Source organism: Salmo salar, chromosome ssa13, assembly GCF_905237065.1.
Source record: "Salmo salar chromosome ssa13, Ssal_v3.1, whole genome shotgun sequence".
NCBI lineage: Eukaryota > Metazoa > Chordata > Actinopteri > Salmoniformes > Salmonidae > Salmo > Salmo salar.
Genome location: NC_059454.1, coordinates 74,621,310 through 74,638,511, shown reverse-complemented (window position 1 = coordinate 74,638,511; position 17,202 = coordinate 74,621,310). Strand labels below are relative to the sequence as shown.

The window sequence follows — 17,202 nt, the reverse complement described above, 5'->3', positions numbered from 1 at the left end:
TACAATTATTCCTAAATTGCTAATGCCAAACAGTGCTAGTGAGTGCCCCATACACTGCCTTTAGAATGTCTTAGAGATGTCCCTCGTGCTAACCCCCTCTTGACGCCGTGCCACCCACTACAGATGGTGTGGAGGACAGACAGCGACGACAGACAGGTTACCCCCGAGGCATGGGCAACTATTTTGCAAAATATGCACAAAGTCTCAGACTCGGTGAGGAATGGATTTAACCTTACACACTGTGTGGCCCCACACCGGGAATATACAAACCAAATACAGACTGCAAGACCACCTTTTTCTGTCAGGGAGGGAGAAAACATTTCCCTGACCATCCATGTCTTAAATCTAAGGGATATGATTCTACTAGGGAGCAGTTATTTTCGCCTCAAACACATTAGAAAGACGAATGTGGCTGTATTGAAATTCTTAAGTGATGGACTGTTATTGTATAAATTATCAAGCACTTAGAATATGTTTATAAGACTTCGTAAGAAATCCCTTCTTTTCAAATATTACGTTTTCCTTTTGTTTTGAACTTCAGACATCAAACAGAAAATCCAAAACCTCACAGAATTCTTCTCTACTTCAAATAGTGTGGCCATGGAGCGTCATCTGAGGTTGAGTGCAGATGGCGTTCATAGCCTTGTCTGATGACGTCTGTCTATCCTCTCTGTCTCTGCCTGCAGTAGACTCGTCCCAGCCCCCTCCCTCGTCCAGCATTGGTGGTGGTGGAGGTGGTATCGGCTCAGGCGGATCCTCCAGTTCAGACGAGACCATCCGCTCCATCCTAGAGCAGGCCAGGAGAGAGATGGAGGCCCAGCAGGCCGCCCTGGAGCCCATCCTCAAGGCATCCTCCATGGGCCCCTCCGACCTGGCCCTGCTCTCCCCCAAACTCCTGGGCGCGCCTATCCTCCCGGCCTCCTACTCGCCCCTGGCCCTCTCCCTCAAGAAGCCCTCCATCCCCCCAACCTCCTCTCCCTCGCCCTCCTCCCTCCTGGATTTCCACTCTGCCATGGTGAAGAAGGAGGCAGGAGAGGTGGTGGGAGAAGGCGGGGGGGGAGGAGGGTTGCTAATGGATGGTGGGACCAAGCAGGGGCGAGGCTCCTGGAGGGATCAATGGTGGAGCAGTATGCACCCCGGGGGGCAGGGAGCCACAGCTAGCCTGAATGACGATGCGCGTAGTCAGGAGGACAGTAAGGAGGTACAGTAACATTAATACCACACACTCTCTGCCTTCATGACCTCTCTCTCACCTCTGAACCATGGTGTCCCCCACAATGTTCAAAATGTTTTGAGAATGTGTCATATCATTAGAACTCATCACTGTTCTACACTCAAGGCTCATTCCCTCTGATGGAACATATACATGCTGTTTGTGTAAGTTGTTAGCTACTTCTCCTTAAACTGCTGAGATTTGTTATGCACTACTGTCGTTTTTGTTGGTTGCCATCACTCAAATCAGCTTCTGTGTACACAGCCCTTGTGCAACTGAAATGTATCATGAAAGTCGTATTAGAAGACAAACAGAAGGCCATTGTCTATGTTCATCTGTAGCGTGCAGCTTCTCCGACAGGACGAGGTGCTCGTAGTGCGTATGTGTGTGTGTGAGGTCCATGTCAACACCACAAACCGGATATTAGGCTCGCAGCTCTCAGAGGCAGAACATGGCATAACCCAGCAACTCATGGGAGCTACGTTTCTTCACAACATTGAAATCATCGCCATATTCTCTCCCCCCTATCTTCTGCTCCACATACCCTCCCTGGATCCATTCAATGACAGTGGCTGTGTCCTACTCCTTTATAGGGGGAAGAGAAGCCACCTACCTTCCACTCATGCCTATTCATAGCCGGCGACAGCCTGACGCTGGCGTTAGAGGGTGGCGCCCTCCCTCCACAGTGACTGTGCCGTTAGCAATTAGCTGTTAGCCTTTAGTGGCCAGCCCCATCCCCACTTCCCCACTGACTGTGCCTCTCTGTGTCTCCGCCAGAAGCCTCCCCGGCTGGCCGGCTCATCCTCGGTGCTGGCACCGTCCTCCGTCTCCATCTCCTCCTTGGACTACTGGAAGGACTGGCCCCGGGCCGAGTCCCCGTACTCCCAGGCCAGCTCTGAGCCTGGCGGGGGCACCAAAACCCAGGGGCCCAGCCGTGCCGACACACCCCAGAGCAGTCTCTCTCCCCTAAGCTTGGGGCCTCTGGGGTCCCTGTTGACCCCCGCAGCCAAACAAGCCAAGCCTGTGGTGGTGCCGCTCACTCCTGAGCAGTACGAGTTCTACATGTACCAAGAGGTGGACACGGCCGAGCTCACGCAGCAGGTCAAAGACAAGCTGGCCAAGAACGGCATCTGCCAGCGCATCTTTGGAGAGAAGGTGTGCAAGACACAGACCGCCCTACCGCCCCATACCTGTGTCCTTATACTGCCTAATATACCCATCCTGCGCCAGTATAGTGTCAACTCACATCCCCCCCTGTAATACTGCTCCCCTTCCCTCTCTCCCTTCCTGTCATTTCCGCCCAGCTGCCTTCCACCCTCAGTCAGCACATTTCAAAACTGGGTGTACTATGCTAGCTCAGCTCTCTGTTATAGTGTGTTTGCTTAATGAATCCATTCATACGTGTGTAAATAGATTTGTGTGTAAACAGGAAACCGTCACCTTTGACATAAAACATATGTGATTCTCTAAGCTTCAGTTGTCACATCCATTTAAAACACATCCAAGCCTGTGTCTCTCTCAGCAGTCAGCTAGTTAATAGTGTTGGGCTGCCAACCAGGATTCCACCAACAAAAACTCCTTTATACACCCTGTTGGTACAGATGGTGTCAGGGTGTACAGTACAGATCTCAGTGGTTTGAAGGAATAAGTGCATGATCTCAATGCATGTGTGTTTTGTAATTGGGTGATTACATGCCAGCATGTCCCGAAAATATTTTTGGTATCACAGATTGTTCTGGCAATTCTCAGATAAAACATTTATTTTTATGGGTGTGTTTAACATGTGTTTTACATTTGTATCACCATTTTTGTGGGGGAAATCATGACGAAAGTCAAGAGGCTATTCTAGGACCTTTTTATACCTATACATGCCTCCTGTAAGACCCTATGATCTGTGAACAGTACATGATACAGACAACATCTTGGTGTCATTATACTCCATGTAGCGTGCTCTCAAATATGGAGTATGTCTATATATGAAATAAAATGTATCACATGAATTTATTCAACATTAAGAATATTCATATCTCAAAACTAAATTATTTGATTTATCTTATTTTTAGACGTATTGTTTGTAACAATACACTCTTCAAACACATCACATTTCCAGAATGACTCTCTGCTACTGTTAATGATATGACCCATTTTATACATCGAAATGACATTATAGGTCATTAACCAATCATAGCCATCCTGTAGGATTGCACATTCAGCAAATCACCAGCAGAGGGAGTTGGCTTTGAACCCATTTTCCCATTCACTGTGTTGGTGGTGGTGATAAAATGTATCATAACTTTAATAGTAGCAGAAAGCCCACTCTGGAAATGTGATGTACTTGTAGATTATATTGTTTAAAACAATATGTATAAAAATGAAGAAAGTCAAAAAAGGGTGCTTTTGAGATATTTATAGTTTTAATGTTGGATAAATTCATGAGTAACTTTGTATTTCAGAATGTAGCAATATTCCATAATTTAGCGCTCACTATTATGAGAATGTTGACACCAAGGGGTTGTCTATGTCATGTACGGTTCACGGATCATTGGGTCTTACCACTTTCATCATGATTTTCTCAAGAATTCTGTTACAAATATAAAAAGCGTATAAAAACGTCCTTCATCCCAGTAAAGTTTCTATGTGACAATTTCCAGAACGAATATATTTTTGGGCCATGCTGGCATGGAATCGACCAATTGTCGATATGTAATGTGCAGTAAGGACAATTGTTTCAGCTTTCTTTTTAACTCTATCCTTTTGTTTGATTACTGTAGCTAATATTATGCTTTATTCTGGCATGTGTTCTGAGCGGTATAGTTACACATTAGTGTTGTTTTACTGTGATGGTGTGCTCAGGTATATTAAAATATTTATTGACTGACGTGTTTGTGTGTCTGTCTGTGTGTGTGCGTGCGTGCATGTTACAGGTGCTGGGCCTGTCTCAGGGCAGTGTGAGCGACATGCTGTCCAGGCCCAAGCCCTGGAGCAAGCTGACCCAGAAGGGCCGGGAGCCCTTCATCCGCATGCAGCTCTGGCTCAACGGAGAGCTGGGCCAGAATGTCCTGCCTTTACAGGGCCAGCCACAAGGTAAACACACACACACACACTGGACATGCACACCAGGCATACACACACACTGCTAGAATGTACTGCACCTACAGGGCCGACCACAAGGTACATGTGTAAACAGAAGAAGGAAGCCTGTACAGAATTTAAAAAATCCAAATCATGCGTTGCAACAAGAAGTATACATAAAGTATACAGAACAAAAATATTAACACAACATGTAAAGTGTTGGTCCCATGTTTCATGAGCTGAAATAAAAGATCCCAGAAATGTTCCATCGGCACAAAAAGCTTATTTCTCAAAAATATTGTGCACACATTTGTTTACATTCCTGTTAGTGAGCATTTTGTCCTTTGCCAAGATAATCCATCCACCTGATAGGTGTGCCACATCAAGAAGCTGATTAAACAGCGTGATCATTACACAGGTGCACCTTGTGCTGGGGTCAATGAAAGGACACACAACACAATGCCACAGATGTATCAAGTTTTGAGGGAGCGTGCAATTGGCATGCTGACTATAGGAATGTCCACCAGAGCAGTTGGCAGAGAATTGAATGTTAATTTCTCTACCATAAGCCGCCTCCAACGTCATTCTCACAGAGAATTTGGCAGTATGTCCATCCGGCCTCACAACCGCAGACCACGGGTACGGCTTCATGTGGGCGAGCAGTTTGCTGATGTCAACGTTGTGAACAGAGTGCTCCATGGTGGGTTTATGGTATGGGGCAGGCATAAGCTACGGACAACAAACACAGCTGCATTTTTTTGATGGCAATTTGAATGCACAGAGATACCGTGACGAGACACAATCCTGTCTCGAAGCTCTACGGACAATTCCTTCAACCTCATGACTTGGTTTTTGCTCTGACATACACTGTCAACTGTAGGACCTTATATAGACAGGTGTGCCTTTCCAAATCATGTCCAATCAATTTAATTTACCACAGGTGGACTCCAATCAAGTTGTAGAAACATCTCAAGGATGATCAATGGAAACAGGAAGCACCTGAGCTCAATTTTGAGTCTCATCGCAAAAGGTCTGAATACCTATGTTAATAAGGTTTGCAGAACATTTGCACATATTTCTAAAAACCTGTTTTCATTTTGTCATTATGGGGTATTGTGTGTAGATTGATGACGGAAACAATGAATTTAATCAATTTTAGAATAAGGCTGTAACGTAACAAAATGTGGAAAAATTGAAGGGGTCTGAATACTTTCCGAATGCACTGTATCTGTGACCAACAGATGCATATCTGTATTCCCAGTCATTTGAAATCCATAGATAAGGGCCTAATGAATTTATTTAAATCGACTGATTTCCTTATATGAACTGCAACTCAGTAATATCTTTGAAATTGTTGCATGTTGGGTTAATATTGTTCAGTGTAATGCTGTGAACAATGTGACAAAGCAGTTAGCTTTTTGTTCTGAATACAAGTTATGTTTGGGGCAAATCCAACACAACACATTACTGAGTACAACTCTCCATATTTTCAAGCATAGTGGTGGCTGCTTCATTTTATGGGTATGCTTGTAATCGTTAAAGACTGGGAAGTTTTTCCGGATATAAAAGAAACGATATGGAGCTAAAGCACAGGCAAAATCCTTGAGGAAAACTTGCTTCAGTCTGCTTACCACCAGACACTGGGAGGTTAATTCACCTTTCAGTCGGACAATAACCTAAAACACAAGGCCAAATCTACACCGGAGTTGCTTACCAAGAAGACAGTGAATGTTCCTGATTGGCCGAGTTACAGTTTTGACTTAAATCTACTTGAAAATCTACGGCAAGACCTGAAGATGGTTGTCTAGCAATTTGACAGAGATTTAAGATTTTTTGCACAAATGTTGCACAATCCAGATGTGAAAAACTCTTAGAGACTTACACAGAAAGTCTCACAACTGTAATCGCTACCAAAGATGCTTCTACAAAGTATTGACTCAGGTGTGTGAATACTTATGTAAATTAAATATTTCTGTATTTAATTTTCAATACATTTGCAAACTTAAAAATAAAAAAAATTAAAGTCGTCATTATGGGATATTGTGTGTAGATGGTTGAGGGGAAAAAAATAATTGAATACATTTTGAAATCAGGCTGTAACACAACTAAAAAGTCAAGGGGTATGAATACTTTCATATGTGTGTATCTGCGTTCATGCCCGTGTGTGTGCATACATCCACCTACAGTGGTTCCTGAATGAACAGTGGTTCCTCAATTAAACGTTTTGAGATGATGCCGCGGGACTTAAAGGTAATTTGTGGTTTAGTACGTTACCCTGCGTCACTGCTTCATTGCTCCAGACCACCTCAAGAGGGAGTTAGAGTGCTATTATGCTTTTGGGTACAGTGTAAAGGGTTGGTCTCAAGGCGCTAAGGTGTCTCTCCCCGAATGAATGGGCGATATAAACCAAATAGAAACGTATAATTGTCCACGACTTCACAATTGAATTTGAATTAACTGAATGATGAGGCTGAAGAGGAAGAGGGTGATTCAATTTAGAACAATAGTGTAAGAATTGCTATTCCTCTGTCCCGCACACACACCCAAAAAAATACACATATTGTTTTGTTTCTACTTGGTCAGAAGAAGCTGTAACTAGACTGTAGCATATTACTTACTAAAACTGTTACACTAAGGTTTTTATTCTAAGTGAAATTAAAATGTTAATTTATATTCCACGATATTCTTAAAATATATGTGTTGACTGAATATAGGCAGCCAGTGATGTCTGCTAAATAAACAAGTTGATGCCGCAGTCATATAGCCTCGGCTACTAGGCACAGATAAAATACAACTCAAAAAAAGGTTTCACATATTTTCATGAACTAATCTATTTAATTGATTTGTTTTAGTTATTACATTTACTTGTGGAATGTTACTGAACAGATAACAACAATAGAAAGAAGCGTCTGGTAGAGCATGGAGTGAAAGGGCATCGTACTGTAAGTACGCCACAACGCTGTTGGCCAGGTGGAAATAGTTTAGCAGCCTTTCCAATAAATTTCAATACAATAGATGCCATCCACCCTTGATGTCAATGTCAGATTTTTCTTTTCGTTGAATCTCCGTTAGGATATTGGTTAGGCTACAATTAGGCTGTGGAAATGTTAGGATTATTTTACTCTTCACTCACAGTCGTTTCGTAGCCTGTGTGTGTGTCCCAGTGTGTGATCTGATTGATGGCCACTGAGAGCAGGGAGAGCCTCTGTCCTTGCCCACCGATTAAATTCTCCCCGGCTGCTGTCCTTGTATTGAAATGAAAATCTTTTCTAGCTTTTATTCCCTGTCTGGAGCATTGGGCTTAAGCACAGAGAGGGACTCATCCATCAGCCAGGGGTGTGTGTGAACTTGTCCGTCAGGCCTCCCCACAGTCATCTGTCTGTGTCCACCTCCTGACACCACCGTCACACACACATACCTACTCTCATACATACTGTAAACGCACACACACCACATACAGTACGCTCTCTCTGTTGCCTTTCTAACTCACTCTCAAACTCTCCTTGTTCCCAGTCTCAATTTCGTTGCAAAAAACGGTCCCAGGAGCCGTTATCTGATTGGTTAAGGTTTGGAATGGGTCACGAAGAGCTGATCCAAGTCTGCTTTCAGAACTGAAAGAAACCGATGCCTCTTACCCAGACTCTTTAAAACTAGCCTAAAATACATCTTTATCAAACGCAATAAATAATTTCAGCTAGATTCAATAAACCGTCTCATTTCGATACAACATTAAAAGGACTAGTGCAAGACTTAGCAACACCATTGAAATCAAAGGCCTGTGGCCTCCACTAATTTCTCATTAGCCAAAGAGTGATAACGTATGTGCTAGGGTGAGGGGGTTTATGGGTAACGCCGCCATCCCGTCTGAGCTAGTGAGTCCCGACTGGTCGAAGCTGGAGCTAGCTACCACAGGGATTCTAATTATGACTAGCTAATTAAAGAGCGGGCGCTAGGGAAGTGATGACTGCTAAAAGACAGCCAGGAAGACCCAAGGACATTGTTGTTGCCAGCCACCGTGTTGGTGTTGTTATTGTCCCCAGGTTGATGCGAATAAAGCTACTGGCTAATCAAATTTGGGGCCTCTTTTGCATCGCTGACCCTTGGTAGATCAGTTAAAATGGCACTGGTGTTTTTAACGAAGATTATGAGCTTTTCTTTATGCAAAGTCTTTGTGGCTTTTCAAACTAGGTTAAGAGGCGATGAAGAAAGTGTTTTAAGTGTTGGTAAAGATAAGAAAGAGAACTCTTTCTGTTCAAAATCCAAGCCTCTTTTGAACTTGCGAGCTCTTTTCTCGACCGTTGCTGTTTTGTCGGGCCGGTCACCTCGGGGAGTCTTCCAGAAAGACAGTGAGATTACTATCCCAGAATGCTGAAGTGCCCAGTGTGTCAGGGTAGATCTGGAGTCGTCATGGCAGCTCTCTGCTGAGCAACACACAGCGACCCACTCCACATGACGGCGAACGGACGCGACATGAGCTTAGCCAGCCTGGTGTTTGTGGTGTGTGTGTGTGTCTGGACTCGTCCTGTGTAAACACATATCATAGCCGCGATAAAGACTGACAGTGAGTGGTTTTTGGACTTTGACTAAACCTGACTTAATTTACCCAATCTTAGAAAAAGACCATACACTGCACCCCCAATCCACAGTATCTGTAGAACCATACCTCACACTAATACATCTATAGACACACAACATGGATAAATATTTCCATCCACATATGCACCACCAGCATGTACGCACTTCATACACTCCGAATCTGGTAAAGGTTGATCTTTTTATAGCGTGCCAGCGCTAGCTAAGCTGACGCCAGCTCATTTGTGGTGATGAAGTGGCACCAGAGGATAGTCAGCCACGCCTCTTAATGAGCATCTAATGTGAGGGAGCACCATGCCCTGTTTCTAGAGCTGTCACACCTTCTAGATGAGAGGAGGGGAAGCGGCTCGATGACAAACACACACAGGCCAGGGATGAGGGGGAGGCAAAGGGGGATCAGGATGAGGAGGGAGGGCATTGTGGGGGGTTGGCGCTCTCTCTCCCGAGGGCCTCCCGCAGCTGTTGTAATCAATTACAGCATCAGAACACTGATGTATGATAATTACTATGAGCCCCCCCCCCCACGCTCTCTACTCCCAGACAGACCCCCTCCCCCTCGCAGACGAGCACACACACACATTCATACGCACGCACACACACCGACTTATAAACACACACACACACAGCCTCTCTGCTGTGCAGGGCTACATCACCCCCCACCTCTTACATATATACACACACACCCCTCTCTGTCGGCACCGGGGCAGAGGCATGATGAATTACATTTACTGGCTGTCCTACATTAAGTACCCTTTCTCCATCATTTTCACCACAAATTAGCCACGACAATATATAGATTAAAGAGACTTTAGATCCGAAGAGGGAGATCGGGAACGCAGGGAGGGAGAAAGGGAAAGACAGAGAGAGAGAGAGAGAGAGAGAGAGAGAGAGAGAGAGAGAGAGAGAGGAAGGGAGAGAAGATCAGAAATTAATGGCTTTTAAAATGGGCCCGTAGATTAGATAGAAATGTAAATGTCAGCTTGACTGTCTGCTTAATCCAGGGCTGGCCAGAAAATGTCAAAGTACATGATGTTCTTGGGATGGGGTTTAATGGGACACTTGTTAGATATGGAGCAGGGCAAGCAGACAGGGCAGGGGAGGGGAAGGCATTTCCTGGAATAAGAGGAGAATCCCATATATTCTGTCACACACACACTCTCCCCAATAGATACACCCACAGACAAACACAATCAAAACACTTAATCGCACACACATTCTCACACACAAACACACACACTCTCAGGCAATCATGGCAGTGGGGCCCAAAGTGTGTTAAAAAAAAAGTCCCATTTGGTGGAATATGTGACTAGCCGGTGTAATGGGCCAGGCTTTAGAAGCCCATAATGCATCTCTCACAGGACATTGTCCCAATCTGTGTCTCTGAGCTCTGGCAGAGGGGAGGCCACACAGCCCTGTTAAATAGGACAGCCCAGATGGATGGAAGAGAAAGAGATGGAGGGAGAGAAAGAACAGAAAGAGGGAGAGACAGCTCCATTGTTTATTTACTTCATCCAAATGTATTCTCAGGAACGCATATGGAATGGACTGTAAAATCACTGTGGGAGCACTGTAAAAGTACCCTCTAAAAGCTGTGAAAAGTGATCAAAAGCTTTTAAAACTACCACAAGGCCATATTGTGTTAGTTTATACCTCATTGTGTAGGAGTATGTTATTGTGTGTCAGTGTATGCTCTTCACCAAGCACATATAACGTCCTCACTGCCCCTCATTAGAACACAGCACAGTTTGCCCAGCTATAAGTAGCCCTCCCCAGGGGTGTGTGTGGAAGCTACATACAGAGTACACACCCTCCAGGTGTGTGTGTGTGTGTGTGTGTGTGTGTGTGTGTGTGTGTGTGTGTGTGTGTGTGTGTGTGTGTGTGTGTGTGTGTGTGTGTGTGTGTGTGTGTGTGTGTGTGTGTGTGTGTGTGTGTGTGTGTGTGTGTGTTAGGTGAAGTGTTCCCTTCCCCCTCATCTGTCTCTGCTCATCCTTTCCCCTCAGTGCTAACATGCCCTCACTCTGTCAGGAACACAGATAGATTCACTGGGAAGGGAAACATGAAGACACACTGTTTATACCGGTGCCAGCTTTATCCCGGACACCAACCAAGGGTCATATGACTACCGTGTTGCATGTTCAACGTTATTTCCAAACGCTTTGTCCGTATATCGGAGTTGAGTGTTACCTCATACAGATATTTGATCTAAAAATGTAGTTTGGGGCGAAATGTAGTGCTGCATTTGCATATGCAAATGTTTATATATATCTAGTGTAGGCATACATTGGTATTTAAATTGGTGCCACGGTACAGTATCTTTGGAACTAAAAGCCTTTGGTTGCAGTTGAACAGGGCCAGTCATGGAACAATGTGTTTATCTAAAAGCCAGCGAAAGCCGTTTTAGGTATTTTTAGTGTCACCAGTGTCAGAGTTAAAAGCAGCAAGCAGCTGTACATCCAGATGCAGCTATCTCTCTCTTTCTCTCTCTCCCTCATCCGCTGTACTATCAATCCATCTTCTGGCGTGAAGACAAAACAGAGTGCCCTGTGAGGGAAAGCAGAAAACATTGCCCCCTCTTCCCTCCCTCCCTCCCTCCCTCCCTCCCTCCCTCCCTCCCTCCCTCCCTCCCCCATTGCAATGTCCCCCTGGGGGCCACTGGGGTAGTGACATGGCTGGGCTGTGGGTCACTGGCACCATGTCACAGGACAACCTGTCATGTGGAGAACCCCACCCATCCCTAGTCCTCCCTCCCCTGTCCCCCTCTCGTCCCCCTCGCGCCACGCTGCCAGATAAAATGTCACCAGTAGGCTTAGCAAGCCGGGCGGGAGATGCGAGCTGACTGCTTCCCTCCTCCACACACCCAGACACACACCCACATACTCCCCCCTCAGCTGTTTCCCCCAGCACGGCAGGGAGGTAATCACTAGTGACGGCTCCCCTCGGCTGCTCACTTTAGGGCCGCAGCCAGCCGCGCACACACAGAGACACACAGCTCATGCACATACCCTCACATAAATACGCATAACATGCACACGCACCCTCACACTCACCCCGCACATACGCGTGCTCACCACACAAACACAGCATACACATACCCCACACACGCACACATACACCCTGCCACACAGGGTGGGCAGAGAGAGGGAAGGAGGGAGAATGGAGGAAGAGAGAGCGGGAGCTTCATTTGGAACCTCTGACTCATCAAAATAAGTCACTGTTTTTCCAGACTTCAGAAATCATTTTAGCAAACAACTGAAGCCTCCCTCCTGGCCTCGGCTGGGGATAACTGATGAGTTGTCCCTCCTGTGCTGTGCTGGCAGCCAGGCACAATGTAGTGTAGGATACCCCTCTCACTGTAGGACGATGTCTGTCTGCTCTATCCGCTATCCCTCTCCACAGAGCAGGACAGGACAAAGTCCTAGTATCACGCACACACACACACACACACACACACACACACACACACAGTTTAGGTCGGAAGTTTACATACACTTAGGTTGGAGTCATTAAAACTCGTTTTTCAACCACTCCACAAATTTCTTGTTAACAAACTATAGTTTTTGCAAGTTGATTGGGACATCTACTTAATTTTTCCAACAATTGTTGACAGACAGATTATTTCACTTATAATTCACTCTATCACAATTCCAGTGGGTCAGAAGTTTACATACACTAAGTTGACTGTGCCTTTAAACAGCTTAGAAAATTCCCGAAAATGATGTCATGGCTTTAGAAGCTTCTGAAAGGCTAATTGACATCCTTTGAGTCAATTGGAGGTGTGCCTGTGGATGCATTTCAAGGCCTACCTTCAAACTCAGTGCCTCTTTGCTTGACATCATGGGAAAATCAAAAGAAATCAGCCAAGACCTCAGAAAAAATTGCAGACCTCCACAAGTCTGGTTCATCCTTGGGAGCAATTTCCAAATGCCTGAAGGTACCACGTTAATCTGTACAAACAGTCGTATGCAAGTATAAACACCATGGGACCACGCAGCCGTCATACAGCTCAGGAAGGAGACGTGTTCTGTCTCCTAGAGATGAACATAGTTTGGTGCGAAAAGTGCAAATCAATCCCAGAACAACAGCAAAGGACCTTGTGAAGATGCTGGAGGAAACAGGTACAAAAGTATCTTATGCACAGTAAAACGAGTCCTATATCGACACAACCTGAAAGGCCGTTCAGCAAGGAAGAAGCCACTGCTCCACAACCGCCATAAAAAAAGTCAGACTACAGTTTGCAACTGCACATGGGGACAAAGATTGTACTTTTTGGATAAATGTCCTCTGGTCTGATGAAAGAAAAATAGAACTGTTTGGCCATAATGACCATCGTTATGTTTGGAGGAAAAAGGCGGAGGCTTGCAAGCCAAGGAACACCATTCCAACCGTGAAGCATGGGGGTGGCAGCATCATGTTGTATGGGTGCTTTGTTGCAGGAGGGACTGGTGCACTTCACAAAATAGATGGCATTATGAGGAAGGAAAATGATGTGGATATATTGAAGCAACATCTCAAGACATCAAGTCAGAAAGTTAAAGCTTGGTCGCAAATGAGTCTTCCAAATGGACAATGACCCCAAGCATACTTCCAACGTTGTGGCAAAATGGCTTAAGGACAACAAAGTCAAGGTATTGGAGTGGCCATCACAAAGCCCTGACCTCAATCCTATAGAAAATTTGTGGGCAGAACTGAAAAAGCGTGTGTGAGCAAGGAGGCTTGCAAACCTGACTCAGTTACACCAGCTCTGTCAGGAGGAATGGGCCAAAATTCACCCAACTTATTGTGGGAAGCTTGTGGGAGGCTACCTGAAAAGTTTGACCCAAGTTAAACAATTTAAAGGCAATGCTACCAAATACTAATTGAGTGTATGTAAACGTCTGACCCACTGGGAATGTGATGAAAGAAATAAAATATTAAATAAATCATTCTCTCTACTATTATTCTGACATTTCACATTCTTAAAATAAAGTGTTGATCCTAATTGACCTAAAACAGGGAGTTTTTACTAGGATTAAATGTCAGGAATTGGGAAAAACTGAGTTGAAATGTGTTTGGCTAAGGTGTATGTAAACTTCTGACTTCAACTGTAGCTACACACACGTCAGGGTACACAACTTCTTTCCTTTTTGTAGTCACGGGCCTAGGAGTGCCAAGACGAGCGTGTTGGACATGCTCACATCATCAGCTCTGAAATGTGACAGACAAGTCCATTTTAATTCACGTCAGATGTTTTGTGTTCAAGTTGATTTACTGTAAAGCACGCTGCTTGAACAGAATCATAAATCTCACTCAGAACGCATACAGCCAACACGTACACACGTATCTGATCTACTGACGGGCGCTTTCCCGTCGATGCAACTCAACGTGCACTTTTCCTACTGAGGCGGCGCAGAGGAAGAAAATTGCACATGCGGTGATTTTCTACTCAACTGCTCCACGTTCTCGCTCCCTCCTCTCTCTCCCTCCTCTCTCTCTCTCTCTCTCCCCCCCTCTCTGTTCATATCTGACAGACTGCTGTCTCATGGGGAGAGTTGATTGTCCGTGCAATGGGCCATCACACAGCCATTGGGTAGAGGGGGGGGAGTGGGAGGGGGAGCTGGTAGAGATGACAGAATCACAGCGACAAGTTAGCGCCAATCATTCTGTCTGTGTGCATGCTGGAATGACTGCTTGTTTGACGGAGCATTGGAGCAGAGTACATGTAGCCCATAGAGTTAGCTAGAGACTAGCTGATAGACAGAATGAGTAGTAATGTTGTAGGAAATACAGTAAAAACCTCATCATACTGAGTTGCTTGTGATTAGAGAATAACTTGGGTCCCAATTCAATCAATTGCAGATTGAGAGTCCCCCCTCCTAAGGGTTTAAATGTGCAAATTTTGAGTGTCCCCCCAAAAATTAAGTTGTCTGTTTTTAACTGCCTGTCTCTCTCTGACCCTTGGTTCTTTCTCTCATGTCTCCACAGAAAACACCCCAAAGACCTCAGCCAGCTGCAGCCCGGCCCCGGAGTCCCCCCTCAGCTCAGCCGAGGAGTCCGTGAAGAGCCTTGGGGAGCAGGGGGGAGGAGGAGGGGGATGTGGAGGAGGATCATCCCAGGTCCCCCCCAGGGAGCCCAGCGAGCCCTCTGAGTCCCAGCCCGGCACGCCACTGCCCGTCCCCGGCCACTCAGGTCTCAGCATCCAGGAGATGGTGGCCATGTCCCCGGAGCTGGACACCTATGTCATCACCAAGAAGGTCAAGGAGGTGCTGACCGACAACAACCTCGGTGAGTTGGAGTGGCGTTATCATACCACTCTGGTCTTGTCTTTCAACAGTCACTCCTTCAAGTCTTCTTTTCCAATTGATCAGCACAACAAAGCATTCAGTTCCCCCCTTCTCCCCCGAGCTGTGCAACTCGCCTTATTCACCTCGTCTGCTACTAATGTGTCTAGCGCCCACCTGGGTGATGCCACGGCAGCCATTTTGGGCCAGAACATTCACCAGTGGCCACACATGAGCTATCGCAGTGGAGAGGTGAGGAGTGATTGTAACATTGTGCCAATGCTACTGTGTACTGCTCACCAAGAAGCACAAACTCCTAACAAGCTTTTCTCCCCTCCCACTGATAATAATTAGTTTAGATTAGAGTTGCAACACATTAAACTAATAATGTTGTGCTGGGTTCGGTGCATGTGTCATCATTTTACACAGTATCTCCGCTCCAGAACGGGGAAATGCTCTTTACCCCACCAGCGTCACACTGGGCTGCCAAGGCAAACAGGATTAAACCAGTTGCCGTGTTCCACAAGCTGGCCAGCTAGCTCGTTAGTTGTTCCCTCAGCTAAAATTAACCAGCCCAACTATCAACTCACACAGCAAAGGAACAGAGAGCACAGTTTACACACTGTCCTGGGAGGACCCAAATCTGGAGCTAGCTCCTATCACAGTCTGTGTAGCAGCACTATTGGGATGTGGTCGTGCTTCAAGACTAAGTGTTTCCTGGTTAGCCTCTGAGCCAGTTGGATAACTTGGGTCACTTATCTGTTGAACATTGAGTTACAGTATGGTCGATACTATCAGATGATACTAGCCAGATTAATATTGGGACAAAGCCTGGTTGTCATAGGGCTGCACTCCACCTCGTTTCCAGACCTCTCAATTAGCCCCACAGAGAAGAGCTCCCTCCATCTGTTCCCTAGACCTAGCCACAGCTCACCCCTCCTCTCCCCTGTCAGGGCAGTGAGGCGGCCAGGGCCAGTGATGGATGGTGTCATTTAGCAGCTCCCTTCAGCTAAACTCCCTTGTCTGTCAACTACTGTAGCACTGCACCCTCTTGGCTGGGTTGTTGTAAAATGCAATGTTTTCACTTCCTCACCTGAATATTTAAAGGTAATACAAATAGTAATGTGTATAGCCTAGTCACTCTTCTACCTTATATAGTTCACTCCCTGATATCGGTATGGCAATCAACAATGTAGGTATCCATTTTGGTGTGGCACTCTATTGGGTGAATTAGGCGCATGATTTCTTAGCTTTGTAATTCACATGTTTTGAGATTCACACCGACACCGATGATGCACACAGCCAAATCAGATTTGTTTTATAGGACTCGAAGTGGTGCGTGCAAATGTGGCCAATCATTATGATTTTTTCTTTCGCACACGTTTTAGGAAATATGGGCACAAAGGATGCCTCTCAATGAACATGTTTGCACCTGCTGCTTGTACCCAAATCTAATCTTTTTTAGTGGCACATTATATTAGCTGGTGGTCAATAATGTATTTTCTTAGGTCCTTTGATTTATGGCGTTGGAATTGTGTGATTTGATTTAGACCTTAATGGTTCATTAAGAATAGATGAACAAGTTTACCCCTTGTACTTGACTTTACTTTCATACACAGGCTGAGCTCCACAGGGCTGCTGTGTGCATCACTGCATCCAATTGCAATAAGAACAGGGCTTGAGGTGTGTGTGTGTGTGTGTGTGTGTGTGTGTGTGTGTGTGTGTGTGTGTGTGTGTGTGTGTGTGTGTGTGTGTGTGTGTGTGTGTGTGTGTGTGTGTGTGTGTGTGTGTGTGTGTGTGTGTGTGTGTAAGTACTATAAGAGAGAATGTGTGTGTTCGGCGCAAAACAAAGCCCTGTCGGAGTCGGTGAGAGAAGGGAATGGTGAAGCAGCCCTTCCATCTCCGTGCAACACACACGCACATACCCCAAGAGATTCTCTCAGCGGGACTGGCGTCACCTGTTCTGTCTCCCAGCCTCATGCTGTCTACTCATCCACTTCTCTTCCCTTTAGAGGAACTGCTCCCCAAATCCCAGCGCCTTTCAGTAGCGCTTCACATCTCTGCCTC

The 17,202-nt window shown here is 45.7% G+C and overlaps 1 protein-coding gene across 7 annotated transcripts in view; it reads left to right on the top strand.

Annotated features, from left to right (window-relative positions):
- LOC106568027 (homeobox protein cut-like 1) overlaps positions 1–17,202 on the top strand; it is a 238,969-nt gene that overhangs the window by 204,113 nt on the left and 17,654 nt on the right. For 2 of the 7 annotated variants that reach the window (XM_014138031.2, XM_014138028.2), the window contains 5 exons: positions 124–213; positions 687–1,201; positions 1,991–2,368; positions 4,138–4,297; positions 14,840–15,139. In XM_014138031.2, coding sequence (XP_013993506.2) covers positions 124–213; positions 687–1,201; positions 1,991–2,368; positions 4,138–4,297; positions 14,840–15,139 — 1,443 coding nt within the window. The remainder of the gene's footprint in view (positions 1–123; positions 214–686; positions 1,202–1,990; positions 2,369–4,137; positions 4,298–14,839; positions 15,140–17,202) is intronic. The other 5 variants (XM_014138033.2, XM_014138032.2, XM_014138030.2 and 2 more) reach the window with 4 other exon arrangements.